At 33.5% G+C, this 16,788-nt stretch overlaps 1 protein-coding gene across 2 annotated transcripts in view; it reads right to left on the reverse strand.

The window, feature by feature from the left end:
- Nucleotides 1-4,920: 4,920 nt before the first annotated feature.
- CPSF2 (cleavage and polyadenylation specific factor 2) overlaps nt 4,921-16,788 on the reverse strand; it is a 31,119-nt gene continuing 19,251 nt past the window's right edge. For both annotated transcript variants that reach the window (XM_037832035.1, XM_037832036.1), the window contains exons 10-16: nt 13,480-13,580; nt 12,929-13,129; nt 10,909-11,061; nt 9,951-10,176; nt 8,528-8,827; nt 7,184-7,318; nt 4,921-6,804 (exon numbers count right to left, since the gene is read on the reverse strand). In XM_037832035.1, coding sequence (XP_037687963.1) covers nt 6,712-6,804; nt 7,184-7,318; nt 8,528-8,827; nt 9,951-10,176; nt 10,909-11,061; nt 12,929-13,129; nt 13,480-13,580 — 1,209 coding nt within the window. In that variant the 3' untranslated portion in view covers nt 4,921-6,711. The remainder of the gene's footprint in view (nt 6,805-7,183; nt 7,319-8,527; nt 8,828-9,950; nt 10,177-10,908; nt 11,062-12,928; nt 13,130-13,479; nt 13,581-16,788) is intronic.

Here is a 16,788-nt window from a genome sequence, read left to right on the forward strand (position 1 = left end):
TAATGCAATCTTGTGAAGGCAGACTGATTAGTTTGTTGATTGGGGTGGAAAGTTTTGATTAAATTATTTCCATAGAGATGTGGACCCTGCCCATTCAGGGTGGGACTTAATTAAATCACTGGAGTCCTGTAAGAGAGCTCACAGACAGGAGCTCAGAGCAGCTAAGACAGACATTTTGAAGAAAGCCATTTTGAAACACAACCCGAGAGCAAAGGACCAGCCACATGCTTTCCCAGCTGACAGAGGTGTTCCAGATGCCATTGGCCTTTCTACAGTGAAGGTATCCTCTTGTTGATGCCTTAGTTTGGAACTTTTATGGCCTTAGAACTGTAAATTTGTAACTTAATAAATTCACTTTATAAAAAGCCAATCCATTTCCGATATTTTGCATAACGTCAGCATTAGCAAACCAGAACATAATATACATATAAAATTCTGCATAACATTTAAAAATACACAATGTTCTGCATCCTTTTCATTTGTTAAAACATATTCCTTTCCACTTATAGTATTTTATCTCATTGAAGAAAACTCACTTACGAGATATGGAAAAATCATGAGAATGTAAATCCTGTAAATTTAAGATACGTAACTTGATTTTCTTAAAACCAATAAGGGAGTAATACAATCTTCTTAGAGATTTAAGTTCTGTGATGTTTTAATATGGAATTTAAACTGTACCGTGACCCATGAGTACACTTGGAAAATATAGGATCTTTATAATTTTTAGTACATATCCCACTACTTACATTTTAGTTATGGTTTGATATTAAAGATCTATGTTTTTATATTTCTAAAAATTCTCTATCCCAGCAAAAGTCTGTCCTTAGAGGAATTATTTATTTATTTATTTTTGGTCACTTAGAGTCAAGTAGTAATACCATGTTGGGCCAAGATCATAAGGTGTTTCTAAACAATTTACAACATTTCTCATAAGCTTGGTAAGTAGATTTGAAGAAACAAGGGCTCCAAAAGTATTTAAAACAAGGGCAGAAAACCACAACCAACAGTATTCCTGAAAACCCTAGGGAGTGCACTGAACTCTAAGTCTCTATAAAAGCTTTTCTTAGCAAAATTATTTTTTCAGAAACGTAAGGCCTCCAGATTGGTCCTATGCCAGATAAGCCCTGAAATACAGAAGTACCAGTCTCTCTGAGAACATCAACCAGTTTCATGCCTCTACCCCATTCCAGCATGAAGTAGTTAAAATGATCATTTCCCAGGTATCCCTGAAGATTGAAAGATCAAATGAGAGGGAGGAGGTGTAACTAAGAAATTTGGATTTAACAAATGACTGCCAATATTAACTCATTATATAGATACTTCTTTTTAGTGTCTAGTATTTTAGAATAGTCAGAAGGAAATACCTGAAGTTGTTGAACTATAGTCCAACAACTTGATCTTTGATAATGATTATATAACTGTATAGGAAAAAAAAAAAAAAAAAAAAAAAAGTCTGTGACTGTGTTTGTATGGATCTACTTCTGAATGTTTTAATCTGTGTCACTGATCTATATACATCTCTGACAATACTACACTTAGTTAACATACCTCTATTCTAAGTCTTAAAATTGGGTAGAATTCAATACTAGTGATCATTAAGAGGGAGGGGTAAGGGGTATGGGATGTTTGGGGTCTTCTTTTTTCTTTTTATTTCTTTTTCTGGAGTAATGCAAATGTTCTAAAAATGATCATGGTGATGAATACACAAATATGTGACAATACTGTGAACCACTGATTGTATACTTTGGATGGATTGTATAGCGTGTGAATATATCTCAATAAAATTACACTTAAAAAAAAAACAAGCAGCAGCAGCATTCTTGGAATAAAAGTTTCCTCAAATTAATTCATTTGAAGGACTTCAACTAGTTTTGAATGTGTATTTAATAGTCCTTTTTAAAAACATAACTGGATCGAAAAAAAAGGAAATACATATGATAAATTTTTAAAAATCAACAATCTCAGAAAGTGATTTAGTAAGTTTTTACCAAATCTTTTGTATAGTCTCTATTTGAGATTATACTCATTATCAAAAATATATGGGATCGAAAAAAAAGGAAATACATATGATAAATTTTTAAAAATCAACAATCTCAGAAAGTGATTTAGTAAGTTTTTACCAAATCTTTTGTATAGTCTCTATTTGAGATTATACTCATTATCAAAAATTTGAGTAGGATCCATAGACTCTACTAACAATTTTACAAAAACAGCACACAGACTTTCAGTTCTTCTCAATTATGAGGAGAGATTTAAAACTCCTCAAACTTCATTTTACTCCTTGAAATCACATTTTGGGACTTCAAGAACTAAAACACAATGGATCTGATTATCACCTCTAAGGAATGAAAAGCACCAAAAACTAAGAGAGCTGTGTGTGTACTTGTGTGTGTATGTGTTGTGGGAAGGGAGGGGTGGAAGAGAAGAAAAGCTAAGTAGATATCCTTGCTGCCAACAAAGTTCTGAAGTCTTGGTAGTTTTTGTTATTCTCCCATAAACACAATTGAGGTGGTTAAAGTGAGGAGAAAAAAAAAAAAAAAAAAAAAAGAGAGAGAGAAACCAAACAAAACAAAAACAAAAATCACCTTCTCTTAGTCCCTGCCCAAGTGGGCAGACCCAAGAGTTCCTTTTCTAGTTGCTTTTGCATCTTCACTTATACAGTCCTTCTACAGTTATCAAGTGGCTAATAAAAAAGGGGGTTAGGAGAGGCAGGGAACCAACACCAAAACAACTCCCAAAACAAAACAACCAACCTCTCAATCATTGAGTTACTAAACACTACTTATATCCTTTGACTTGGGTGGTAATCAGTTCATCAAATTTCAAAGGACAATAACCTCAAGTGATAAACTTAAGAGCCTTACAACCAAAGAAAAGTACAAAAGGTGGCATTTACTACTGCTCATGATATAGAATGGAAATCAATCTCTCTGGATGCTGTGGTCCAAAGTAATAGTTGCTGCTCTGATAGCAGATGAATGGAACATTAATCTTGAGCAAAGATAAACAAGCTAAGGAACTGAAGTAGCACAGCAGGGTAGAAAGAATGCTAGATTCTATAAGGCTGGGTTCCAGTTCCAAATCTAACCAGCTGTGTGCTAGCTCTCAAGCAAAGTCCTTCCCTTACATAGGCCCATTCATTCAATACTAAAATAAGTGGATTGAACTAGAAGAGTTCTAAGTTCCTTTCAGCTATAACATTCTATGATTTCAAGTTGTAAATTACAACCGCAGTTTTTTCCCCTATTAAAAGGTGAGTGGGTTTGTTTGTTTGTTTGTTTGTTTTTTCAGAAACTGACAAGGCTGATTCTAAAATTCATACGGAAATGTAAGGAACAACTCCGAGTAGCCGAAACAATCTTGAAAAAGAACAAGGTTGGAAGTTTTACACTTCCAATTTCAAAACTTACTACAAAGCAATGGTAATCAAGACTTTGTACTGGCATAAGGACATATGTATCAATGGAGAAGAATTAAGAGTCCAAGAATAAACTCATATATTTATAGGCCACTGATTTTGAACAAGGGTTCCAAGACAATTCAGTGGGGACAGAATAATCTTTTCTACAAACAGTGCTGGAACAACTAGATATCCACATGCAAAAGAATGAAGTTGGACCCCCTACCTCACACCATATACAAAAATTAACTTAAAGAGGATCAAAGACCTAATTATAAGAGCTAGAACTATAAAACTGTTAGGAAAAAAACACAGTTGTAAATCTTCATGACTTTGGATTAGGCAAAGGTTTCTTAGATATGATGTCAATAGAAAAAGCAACCAAAGAAAAAAAATAAAGACTTCACCAAAATTAAAAAAAAATTTGTTTGTCAAAGCACTCTATCAATAAGGTGAAAACAACCCACAGAATAGGAGAAAATACTTGCAAATTACATATCTGATACAGGTTTAATATCCAGAATATGTAAAGAACTCTTACAACTCAACAATAAAGACAAAGTACCAAATTAAAAAATGGACAAAGGACTTGAACACACATTTCTCTAAAGAAATACACAAATGGCCAATAAGTACATGAAAAGATGCTCAACATCATTAGTCATTAGGGAAATGTAAATCAAAACCACACTCAGATACCACTTTATATCCACTAGGATGGCTAAAATAAAATGAAGGAGAATAAGGATGTGGAAAAATTGAAATTCACATACATTATTGGCAGGAATGTAAAATGTTGCAAAAAGGTTATCTTATGACCCAGCAATCCCACTTCTAGATATATACTCAAGGGAAATGAAAACATATATCCACACAAAAACTTGAACAAAAATGTTCATAGCAGGATTATTCATAATACCTAAAAAGTGGAAACAATACAAAATGCCCATCAACTAACAAATGGGTAAACAAAATGTGGTATATCCACACAATGGAATATTTTCAGCCATAAAAAGAATGAAGTACTGATACATACCATAATACGGATGACCCTTGGAAACATTATGCTAAGTGCAAGTAGTCAGACACAGAAGGCCAGGTAGTGTATGATTCCATTTATATGAAATGTTTAGAATAAGCAAATCCAAAGAGATAGAATAAAAGATTTGTGGTTGCCAGGCATTAGGGGAAGGGGCGAATGAGGAGTGATTGCTAATGTGTATGAGGTTTCTTTCCTAGGTGAGTGAAAAATGTTCTGAAATTCGAGTGGTGATGGCTGCACAACTCTATAAATATACTAAAAACCACTGAACTGTATATTTTAAAAGGGTGAATTAAATGGCATGTGAATTATATCTCAATTTTTAAAAAAGATGAATGATCCTCCCTCCTGTTTAAAGCTACCTACTGGTTTATGAAAATAGAGAAACCTTGTTTTCAATTATACTTGACATTTACAATCCCTCTGCAACAAATACAATAAAGTTTCTTTCTAATCAAATTTGCAGATACCAGCGGATGGTCCACTTGTATTTATTCTTGCTTTTAAACAATAAAAGTCTGAAAGTTCCTCTGATTCATGACTTACCTCACAGACCTTTTTAAAATTTGTATATTTTGAAAGTAACTGAGCTTAAACAAATATCTTCATTTTGGAAATTTTCGTAAAAGGCAAAAGGATTGCATGTGTTAAGACATTAGTTAGTGCAGCCATCTTTAAGCAGTAGTTTCAAACTTAATTCCTGTTCATAAAAAGTCTAAGCAAGAAACAAATTTTCGGTCTCGGTATTACAATGTAATATGTAATAACCAGATGCTTTAAACCATGAAACGAATAGAAAAAGATTTTCTTTTTCCTGGAATATAAATAGGACTCTAGGCTTATCTATACAGTGATAAGAGTTTAAGTGAAATTTTTTCAAGGTTCTAAAAAGAAAACATATTCTTCAAATGCATCTTCGGTAACATTGTTTTGTATCTGGTTGTCCGTATCAGAAGATTATAAACTTTGCATTAGCACTATGATCCACAAAAGAAGTTCTGTAAGCATTTGAAACAGAATGAAATACTAATTCCAGTCCGATATCACTGGGTTGTACTATACATAGTTCCATATATCTTAACGAGACTGATTCTTCTAAAAATGCTAAATATAAAGAGAAATAAACATCATGGTCTGCCATGATTAGGCTACTTTCTAAAAAAGCATGAACAGATTACAATAGGTGACATGGTTTTCATTTCTTAAGTTCAATGTAAATTACATACATTCAGTTTTCACTCTTGAATACAAGTGGTTTATACTGTTTCAGGGCTGGTAGCCACAAAAGATATCAACACAGAAAGAATGACCTTATCCAACCTCTGGATTATTTTTATAGCAGTGTTTATAAAATCCAACCACTACTCGGGTAATCTTAGGGATAAGAAGCTTAAGAGATGAAAACACTTACACCTTTTAATTAAATTATACTGTTACCTTATAAAAGTGTGAGGTTCAACATTTATTTTCTTAGAAACACAGCACTAAGCAGAGTTTCTATTACAGTCAGATGTGTCTAAAATGTACGCAGAAACCTTAAGACTATAACACACCAAGGAGTTCCTTTGAATTATGTGTAGTCAAATGGAAGTGTTATAATTCAAACTGAACAGCAAAAACATCTTGATGAAACAAGAAATGAGAGAAAAAAAGCTGACTTCTAAACCAAAAGTGTATTCCCTCACACTAGAGTGAATCACTGGGAAATACAGGCGTGGAGCAGATATGCTCCTTGTGAAAACAATTGCATAATAGACTTCAAAAAGAAGAGTTATAGCACATACTCAGTAAAAGTTTTGGTTTGTTTTTTTAAACAGATAAGCCTCAAAAAACTGTTTCATCAATTTGTTTTTTTAAGTAGCATACATTTTCTAAATAATTCTCACTTTTCATTCCAGAAAACATAAGGAACAGGTTGCAAGAACTCATGCAAACATGTTTCTCTAAGGCCATGAACTGGTTTGCTAAGTTGCATTGTCTTATTCAAGTAAAAAGCCCGTCCTAGAATAAGGACTGTAAAGTAAATGAATCAACTCCAACCCCTGGGCCTGTACACTTGTTAGGACCTCTATTACTCTGAAACAAAAAGTAGTACGCTCATTTGAGCAGTAGCAAAATGATATCTATTTACATTTTAAAAAATCTAATGCATGCTAAGTTTCTGGCCAATTCTTTTTATATGTTACAAAACAAAAAAGCAAAACCATAGAATAAAATAAGAATACTCTTTCTTAGAAAGGTCAGACACTTCTTGACATCATGTCCTTTACACAATGGCATATTGTTCATATAAAAGGTCTCTTATCCTATAAAAATCTTGACAAAGGCAACCTTCTAATCCAATGCGTCCAGTTTCAGTCTAGAAATTAAGGGGAAAAAAATAAGTTCTTTAGTACATTTTCTACTCATTAATATGCAGACATAATAACCAAAATATATTAAATAAATTACTCTATGATTGGTCAGGGAATGAGTTGCTCTGACTCATAGAATATGGATATAATAGTCAAGTCATGAATTTTACATAGACATATAAATGTCAGGATTCAAATAATAAAAACTTACAATAAAATTATATATAATTTCTTGGAGAGTCCTCTTCTAAGCCTTCAAGGTCATCATTATGAATATGAATTACTGATTGTCAGTTTTGTGAAATTACCAATAAAGTATCACAGAATACAAAATGACAAACCATCAGAAGCCTTTAATAATGGCCTTATTTAAAACACACTTACTCTACGGACTGCAACTTGATTGTTGCAAACAAGTACACCTCCTACAAATTCAGCTTGAATCCCCTCCCGTAAAAGAACTTGTTTGAAGTCTGAGAGTCTAGGTTCATTCATAAACACGGACTGATGTCCAGGAACCTTAGGAAAGATCAAAAAGGAGAGAATGACTTCAAATAGAACACCAGACACATCATTATACGAAAAAAAGGAAAGAACACTTGACCTATAAGATATTTTCTATTAATCCCTGAAGTCTTTTGACAGATCATTTCAAGAATGTAAATCACATTTCAAGTTGTTATTCTGAATTTTACCCCATTATTTAACATTACAAAGCCCTGCACATTTTCTGACTGTTTCACAATCAATTTTATTAGTCATGCCTCATAATGACAGAGAAAGGCATTTGGTAATATTATGCTCTTCACTCACCCACTTGCCTAAGGGGGTCAACTAGAGTGCCAGCAGGCAGAAATGAATTAAAAACTCATTTTCCAGATCCAGGCCTTTGCTTAGTTCAGAGTACAATTCTATCTTAACCCCTTTTCCATTTTCCTTCCTTCCTTAGAGTGAATGCAATGGCCATCACTGGTTTTAGAATCAGAAAGGCATGTGATTCAACCTAATGTGGCTACTTCGAAATTGCTTTGAGGAATGCTGGTTAGCTCTAGCACAGAGAGAAAAACATTCTAATTCCTCCTCCCAATTTCAAAAGAATAGTAATAGAAGGGAATCTAATGACAGATACTTTCTATTCCTAATTTCAGAACACAACTAAAGACATCCTTTGACATGTATGTAGGATTCTTATAGTTTTAATATGGTTGTAAGTTTAAGGTAATTAAGTACAGCCTGAAATCTTTGCTAATTAATGATACCTCTTGAGAATATGTAAATACTAGACCAGAATTATATCTCTACTTAATAAGATTTCTAACCATATCAAAACCAAAAGTGATTGGAATTGAACTGATAACATACAAAAACAGAGTACAAGAGTATGATGTTCCTAGAAAACTACAAATCTCCCTGGTTAGAAGACCAAGTAGGCGATCCTCACAATCATCAAACTTAATATTTAAAAATCCATACTGAAAAAAACAACCACGAAACAATAATGTAACTTTACAAAGATTTGCTAAAAGTTTTCTTTAAATTGTTACCATTTCCTAGTTATACAGGTTGATATATATACAGGCACACACACAAGAACTTATCTTGAGCAATCTTTTTAAAAACTCTAAAATCAGCCTACATAGGACATATTTTAAATGGTTAAAAACATAAAAGAAAAATTAGAAAGATAATAAATTAAAGAAGAGATAGAAAAAGTACATGCTTTTTTACCTCATGAGGTGGCAAAGGTTCCAAAGTAGGAATGATCTCACTTTCTTCACCTGTTTCTTTCTCATCCTCTCCAAAAAGGCTTTTCATGGCCTTTTGTTGTGCTATAACACTAGAATCTGAAGGAGCATCCACCTGCATTTCTGAATCTTCTCCATCATCCTTCAGCTCTCCTTCTTCTAAAATAACTCCTGTGTCCACTTTGGAAACTCTCATGTCTAAGACACCATCTATCCAAGCTAATTCAGCATCTTTTGCCTTACAAAACTGAAGAGAGCTGACAAGTGAGTCTTTTAATCTCACCTAGATATTCAAAGGGGAGGGGGAGAAATAAAATCCACTGAGTATACATTGTTAATGAATTTAGTATAATCTATTATTACTATTTTCTAACTCTGGCAATGTGCACTAAAATTTTTCACTCACAATGATCTGTAATGATCTGATGACCTATAAGATCATTAGGACCCCTGTTTACTTTCCAAACTAGAGATTCTCATATCTCTGACTACACATTGGCATCATGTGGCAGTTTTTTTTTTTAAAGTATTAATGCCAGGGCCTCACTGCCAGGATTTTGATACAACTGGTGAGAGTAAGACCAGGGCACTGAATCCTCACTCCTCCAAACCCCCCCAGATGATTCTCATGTGCAGCCAGGGTTGAAGACCACTGATAGAATTCTCTTCCTCTAGTACCTGATATACTTCAGGAGTACTGAACTCTTTATAACTTCCTGAACATATCATGCAGTTTCACACCTCCCTATTTTTGAAAGGTTGCTTCCTCTTGTTCTTTCCAGAATGACTTTTCTGCCTGGTGGATTCCAATTCATTTTTTCCAAACAAATATAGACATCACCTCTTGTAGAAAGCCTTAACTGTTACCATCTTCCACTATTAAATCAGTTAGTCAATCTCTCCTCTGTGCTATTCCTGTTTTCTGTACATAACTCCTTTTTTTTTTTTTTTTTTCAATTAAGAGTAGAACCTTGGCATCTGTGGATTATTATTAAACTTCTGAAATCTTGAACACTCACCATTCCTCTCACCTCTTTGCTTTTATAAATGTTGCTCCCTCAACTGGGAACACTCTTTTCTCCTTTCCCCCACCCCATCCAACCCTGACAACCCATATAAACATCTGTTAAGATTCAGCTCAGTTATCATTTTCCCCAGGAAACCTCTATCCCTTCAAATTTAGGTTGGGGCCCATATTTATATTCTCATAGCATCCTGCCCTTCCCCTATCAGAGGTGTAACAATGTGATAAGTGCTAACACCTTGTTATAAGCCCTGCAGAATATAAGGTCTGCTAGGGCAGAGGACCATGTCCATCTCACTCTCCACTGTATCCCTAATGTATCTATACCAATTTGCAACAAAAAGTACTTCTTTCTGTGCGACTCAAATGCTAGCATATTTACCTGGTAGATGTGAGTTTCACTAGTGGCATCAACTGTTTCGTGTAGCTTTGGCATATACACTTTAATATCTTTCCCACCAAACGCACGGCAGCACTCTGCAAGATCTTGACTGGCTTCTGGTGGTCCATGAACAATGATCAACTGTCGTGGTTTCATTTGATTAATGATTTTTTTAATGGAATCCCCATCAGATCGCCCTTCATAGTCTATGTAAGTAACCCTGGCTCTGTAATTAGAAAAGATTATTCGAGCTTACTTTTCATCAGTCAATTCTGAAACTAGGTTTTTAATGGTTTTTATCATCAGAAAAGAAATGTATACAACATATAAAATGAGGATTTGAGGAATACACATGTTTATCATTAATATGTATTATTTAGATCTTAGTTATAACTGAGATTATATTCTAGATAGTATCACTGAAAAGTAAGCTATTTTGCTCTCTGATGACCTAAAAAATTTCCAAAATCATCATTTACTGGTGTTATTAACTATACTAAGTAGAAAGGGAAAGCAGGACTTCCCAACTACTTCAGATGAAAACAGTGCTTTTAAGGCATTAGAGTAGTAACGTTTAAATCATTAGCATCAATGTTAATGCTTAAGTTAAGGGGTATATTTTATGAAGCAAGCAGGTAAAACTTGAGTTGCACTATTCTTTTTCACCTGCTACTAAACTAAAAAGGTCAGAAATAATATTTCTTCATATAAATGTACAAGTTAATGTTTAACTCCCTTCCCACCACCAATTCACTTATTTTGGCATTCAAATATCATTAATGAAGAGAAAATACCACCATACTTCAAAGGTATTTTCATGGAAAAATAAATTTTTAGAAGTACATACCTACTAGGGGATATTCAGAAATTTCACTTTTGAAACAATGCAAATTATATAATCCAAGTACTTTAAATTTTACCTTGTAACCTATCCTCAAAATGCAACAAAAGTACTTACTTTATTTCAATAGACTCTGTTGTGGAAATACACTTGGTAGGAACATCAGATAAATCTTGATCCATGGGCTCATCTCCATTTGTCAAGCCCGACTCCAATTTGCTTTTTTCTTCTTCAGTAGCTTGAAGTTCTGGCACCAAGAAATCCTCTGGTCTAAATAATAAATCTCTAATTACAAGTAGAAACAAGCAAGCTAAGAGTGTATACTATATATAACTAGCTACTGGGGGGCATAATTTTTAGATTATTCTTCATATGTATCTCAATATTTAAGTATAAACTTGAGGCAAGTCAATGCAATTAAGGTATGCTCTTTAAAAATCACCATGTGGGCTAGTGAAAAGACCCTAGACAGGTCATCTAGAAGATCTTAGTGGCTACCACAAGTACTGTTATAAGACACTGAAACCTGTTAAATGGAATTATCAGCATCTATAACTTGGCCCTGCATGCATTCTTTTCATTAATCCTTCTTTCAATTTCTGCAGTTTCCCTCCTCAAATCCCAATAGCTCAGACTTCCTTTGATTTCCTTAAGATCTCCAGTTATTCCCTCTCTGCCCAAAGAAAGCAGATGAATCTCCATTTGTACGTTACAGAGAAGACTAAGAAAAAAAAATCATTCACTCCCTCAAAAACCTTCATCTTTATTTCAATGTACTATTAACACAACATCTATCTTCTCATTTTCACTTCTAATGCCAGAGAGAGTTACATGTTAAAACAATTTTTTAAACACTTTTTTTTTTTTTAACTTTCTTTCTCTAACCCCTCTGAGAATCCAGACCTCTGTTACCTGAAACCTGGACTGCTGCAGTGGCTTCTTGGCCTCTGGAGCTCAATGTCTCTAACTGTGAGCCTCATAATAACAGCAGTAGCAACCACTTAAAGCACATTTACTATAAGTCAGGTTGCTGTGCTAAATGCCTTAAAAACACAACCTTATTTAATTTTTATCCCCATTTTCCAGACAAGAAAATTGAAGCTAAAAAAGCACTGTATATATCCTAACAGATTGGCCACTCACCATGTGGAATTGTAAGCAAACTCACCAACTCTTTTTAAAATTGTTCTTCTTCCTCTCTAATTTTTTTTGGAGGGCTAAGCAGACAGTGAAATTCTACTAAATAAATCCAAGAATGACAAAGTCCACTATATTTTCTAGATAGCATTATGGGAGTACAAAAGAAGTACAGGAAAGGGTTCTAACTGTGTTGGGGTGACAAGGTAGAATCAGGAAAGGTTTCCAGGGGTTTGAGGCCAGATTCAGCAGCCTGGAAACTGGATGGGAAGGTAGAACAGGGCTGAAGGAAAAACATGTACAGAGGCATGTTATGAAAAAGCTGAGCAGAAGGAAACTGTGAGAAGGCTGGTACCCCCAGAGTGGAGAACACTGACATAAAGGAAATAAGTCTAGAAAAGTAGGGAGGCACCAGATCGTGAAAGGCACTGTGCACTATGCTAAGGTGGCTGGCACTGACTCAGAAGGCAACTGGAACAACAGGATTTTTACAAGGGACAATACTGTTTTCAGATTTGTGATTAGAACACGTGATTTTAGTTGTTTATCCAATAGCAGGTGCAGATTTTACAGATTTTCCATGGTTCCACTCATGCTCATATTCCTCTTGTAACAAAAATGTGTGTGTAACACTATTTCAGGTATAACTTAACACAATCACCAACCATCCAAAGTTCTTCCTATCCTATGTCTTTCACCAATGCATGTCCCTTACCTCTCTAAGTGGGGAAAAAAAAAAGTCCTGATCATCTTTTGTAAGTAATAAATACACATAAATAATAAAACTACCAGTTTTCCCTTAACATTAATTCTCTAGATGTTCCTACACTTGGTAGGAACAAAACTCTTTATGTTTTGAACTCCAAGTCTTCTCTATCTTTCAAACTGAGGACTCACAAAGTAACAAACTGCATAATGACCAGAAAGAACAAATTCGCTGAGCTCAGATAACACAGTTATTTCAACTTGTAAAAAAGAAAAGTGTGTTTTGCTCACATACTTGATAATCTCTCCATATTCATCCCATTTAATTCTTTCTTCCGGGGCAGGAAACATAGGATAAGACTTTTTAGCCTGTTTGAAGAAACTTCCTTTACGACTACCTTCACCTTTCATCATCAGGTCATGTTTAGTCTTATGAGCTGATGGCTGGTCAATATCTTCTTCAGTGTCACTCTCATCACTGGAATCTATATCTGCCCTAAGAGGGTTTGGAGTAGATGAAGGTCATAAAGTCCCCAAGTGATTTTGAAATAATATCTATAAAACTATTATTGAATTCATGTTCATATAGTTTGTTAATTCTATGATAATGTAATAACATTCAATATTTGGTTGACACTTTATAAAATGCAACATTAACTGCCAGTTAATAAATTCATATAAACATCAGCACTGAAAGAACTTGGTATTCTAGCACCATTAGAAAGATGTCTTTCTTAACAACAAAAAAAATGAAGTCAAAGAAAATTTACATATTTCCAATTAAATAACTTTAAAGTCTTCTCAAATTACATATATGAACTTAAAATCTGTCTGAAAATAACTCACTCTTTTGATTGCTCAAGTTTTTTAGCAGCTTCTTTCTTTAGCTTCTCTTTTTCCAAGTATTCCTCAAGTTCCTTCCCTTCAAGCTTCACACGTTTCCGCAACTAAAGAAAAATAATAGACAAAAGGAAATATCAATCTTAAGGTGTTAAGGCAGCAGGGTGTGAGATACAATGCACCTCTAAATTGATTCATCATCTTTAAACTAAATTTTCCTCTGAAAATATTCAAGTTTCTATTACATGCAATTATAGATCCTATTTAGATCAGTACTAAAATTGAGCTGTCACATTTCTAGGATGGGTTTGATTTAAATCAAACTGGTTAAAAATCACCAATCAGGAAAAGAAAACACAGATAAGTAATTTTATAATTTGGAGTAAGTGAAGCCTACATATGAACTAAACCCCAAAAGCCATAAAAGAAAACATGAATAAATCTGGCAACATGAAAAAAATTAAAATCTGTTTAGCATTTTAAATCCCATAAAAACAAAAGAAACTGAGAAAAAATATTTGCAGCACAATGACAATCAGAAGCCACTTTTTCTTAAGAGCTCTTCCAAATCAGTTACGAAAAAATTGATCAACACCTGAAAAAATACAAAATACATATACAATTTACAAAATAAGAAATAAAAATAAATAAATCCATGAAAAGATGTCTAATTTCACTAATGGTTTCTTAAAAATGGAAAACTTTCTTTTTATCTATCAGATTAGAAGTATTATAATTACCATTCATCCACTGTCTATGGGAAAAGAAGGGTAACTATGTTATAGGGCAATTTGCCAACATCCGAAATAAAAACTTCACCGTCATTCGACACAGCATTTCTACTTCCAGGAACTTATCCTTCTCAACCACATAAGTGTGGGGAAAAAAAAAAAAAGGACACTGCAACAATTGTTTGTAATAATAAAACACTGCATACAACTTTAAAATCTATCAACATGGAATGTTTAAATTAGTTGTCCTCAAACTTTTTGATCTCAGGACTGCAATAGACTTAAAAATTGTGGAGAAACCCAAAAAGCTTTCATTTTTGTTGATAACATTTATCATAAATATAATATCAGAAAATAAAACTGAGAAATTTAAAAAATTTGTTCATTAAAAAATAATGAACCTATAACAATAACATATTTTTTTTAAAAATTATATTTTCCAAGGCAAAAAAAAAATTGGTAAGAAGTATGGCACTGTTTTACATTTTTGCAAATCCCTTTAACGTCTGGTTCAAGAGAAGATAGCTGGATTCTCACATCTGTCTTCAGTCTTCTGCAATATGTTGTTTGGGTTAAAGTGTAGGCTGATAAAGGTTAGTTATAATGGAATCTGAAACCATGTCAATAAATTTTTTGAACTCTGTTACACTAATATTCATCAATCTGTTTCACACTTTGAATGGCTCTTTTATTCAAGTATTATTTTGTAACATCATGCATGGTTATTTGGAAAATACTGGCTCACCAAGTTACGTAGATCTTCCAAATGTTAACAATAAAAAAATCAAATTCACAAATATTACCACCATTCTCATCAGAAGTCTTTAAATTTAAGCTGTCAAGCTCACAGTGACAGATACAAGTTTTCTAAAATTTTAATTTTCACTTGAAAGCTTGAATTTTTTCATTGACAACAAGTTATTGTTTTCCTTAGAGCGACAGACTTAATTTATTTATTTTTGAGAAAATGTCTGCCAAATATCCAAGTCTGAATAATCACAGTTTGCCTATTATTATTTCAAATAAAAATGGTGTTCCAAGGAAAAAGTGGCTACTTTAGATCACAACTCAATCATACTAATGTTTTTCTAAGAAAAACATTGTACTTCAGAGAAAGCAACAGAAGTAATTTATGAATAGTTGACATTTTCCCACCCAGATTATTTTGAAATAGCCTTTCATTAAAAGAATTTAATAAAACTAATAACTTTACTGCTTCATCAAGGACATTCTTAATTGAAACTGACTTTTTTTTTTTTTTTTACTACAAATATGTGGTGGTGAAAAACAGTGACCATTAGTACAGTTTGGTGTCACTGCCTTAATTTATGCTAAAGTGCTGGCACTTTTACCATTTCTTTTCCTCATCAATAGAAATGTTGGCATAGTGAAAAAGCAAATAACATATTATTATTATGAAAAATAGTTTTGACCTCATGGATTCTCAGAAAAGGTCTCAGAGACCCTCAGGGGTCCCTGCACCATACCTTTGAGAATCACTAAATTAAATACATTACAGTATATATTATTACATGTACACTGTACAATTATACAATTACTAAAAAGAATTCATTCACTTATTCAAAAACATTTGAGTGTTTATAATATACTAAGTACTATGTAAGGTAGATACTGTTCAAGCAAGACTCAAATGGAAAAAGCACATCCAAATATGTGGATAATTTGGTCCCAGTTGTTTCTTTCGTAAAAAAATCATTTAGATATCTGTATATGAAAATATACACTTCAAGAATACCAACAGTCATCAAAATTAAATGCAATATGTAATTGTGCATGGGATCTTAGACAAAAAGGGAAAGGGTAATTATGAAGAACACTGTTAGTATAATCAGCAAAAGTTGAATGGGGTCAGTGGATTACATGAAAAAAGCATGGTATCAATGTTTATTTCCTGATTTCAATGGCTGTACCATGGTTTGTCCTTGTCTTTGGGTGACATACACTGCTTCCTGATTTCAATGGCTGTACCATGGTTTGTCCTTGTCTTTGGGTGATATACACTGTAATGTTCAGGAGTAATGAAGTATATCTCCTATTTTCAAATGGTTCAGAAAAAAATATGTAATACTGTATCTATCTACATATATACATAAAGAAGTGATAAAGCAAATATGGTAAAATGTTGACAATTGGGGAACTTTGGTGTACTATTTTATACAACTTTTGTGTTATGTTTGAAATTATTTCAAAATAAATAGTAATAAAAATAACAAATTACAATCAAGTGATTCTAATATATAGCATGAATGATTTACATGTTTAGATCTGGCAATCTACATGTGCTTCGTAGCTTACTTTTCAAAAAGTTTCATTTAGAAAACAGTGTCATTATTTTTCTTTATCATAGTTAACAACTTATACAGATGTCTGTCTGTGCCAGTTTGAATGTACTGTGTCCCCCAAATGCCATTATCTTTGATGTAGTCTTGTGGGGCAGATGTTTTGGTGCTGATTAGATTTGCTTGGAATGTGCCCCACCCAGCTGTGGGTGATGACTCTGATGAGATATTCCCATAGAGGCATGGCCCCACCCATTCAGGGTGGGCCTTGATCAGTGGAGCCA

The sequence above is a fragment of the Choloepus didactylus genome, chromosome 4 (assembly GCF_015220235.1).
Source record: "Choloepus didactylus isolate mChoDid1 chromosome 4, mChoDid1.pri, whole genome shotgun sequence".
Taxonomy (NCBI): Eukaryota; Metazoa; Chordata; class Mammalia; order Pilosa; family Megalonychidae; genus Choloepus; species Choloepus didactylus.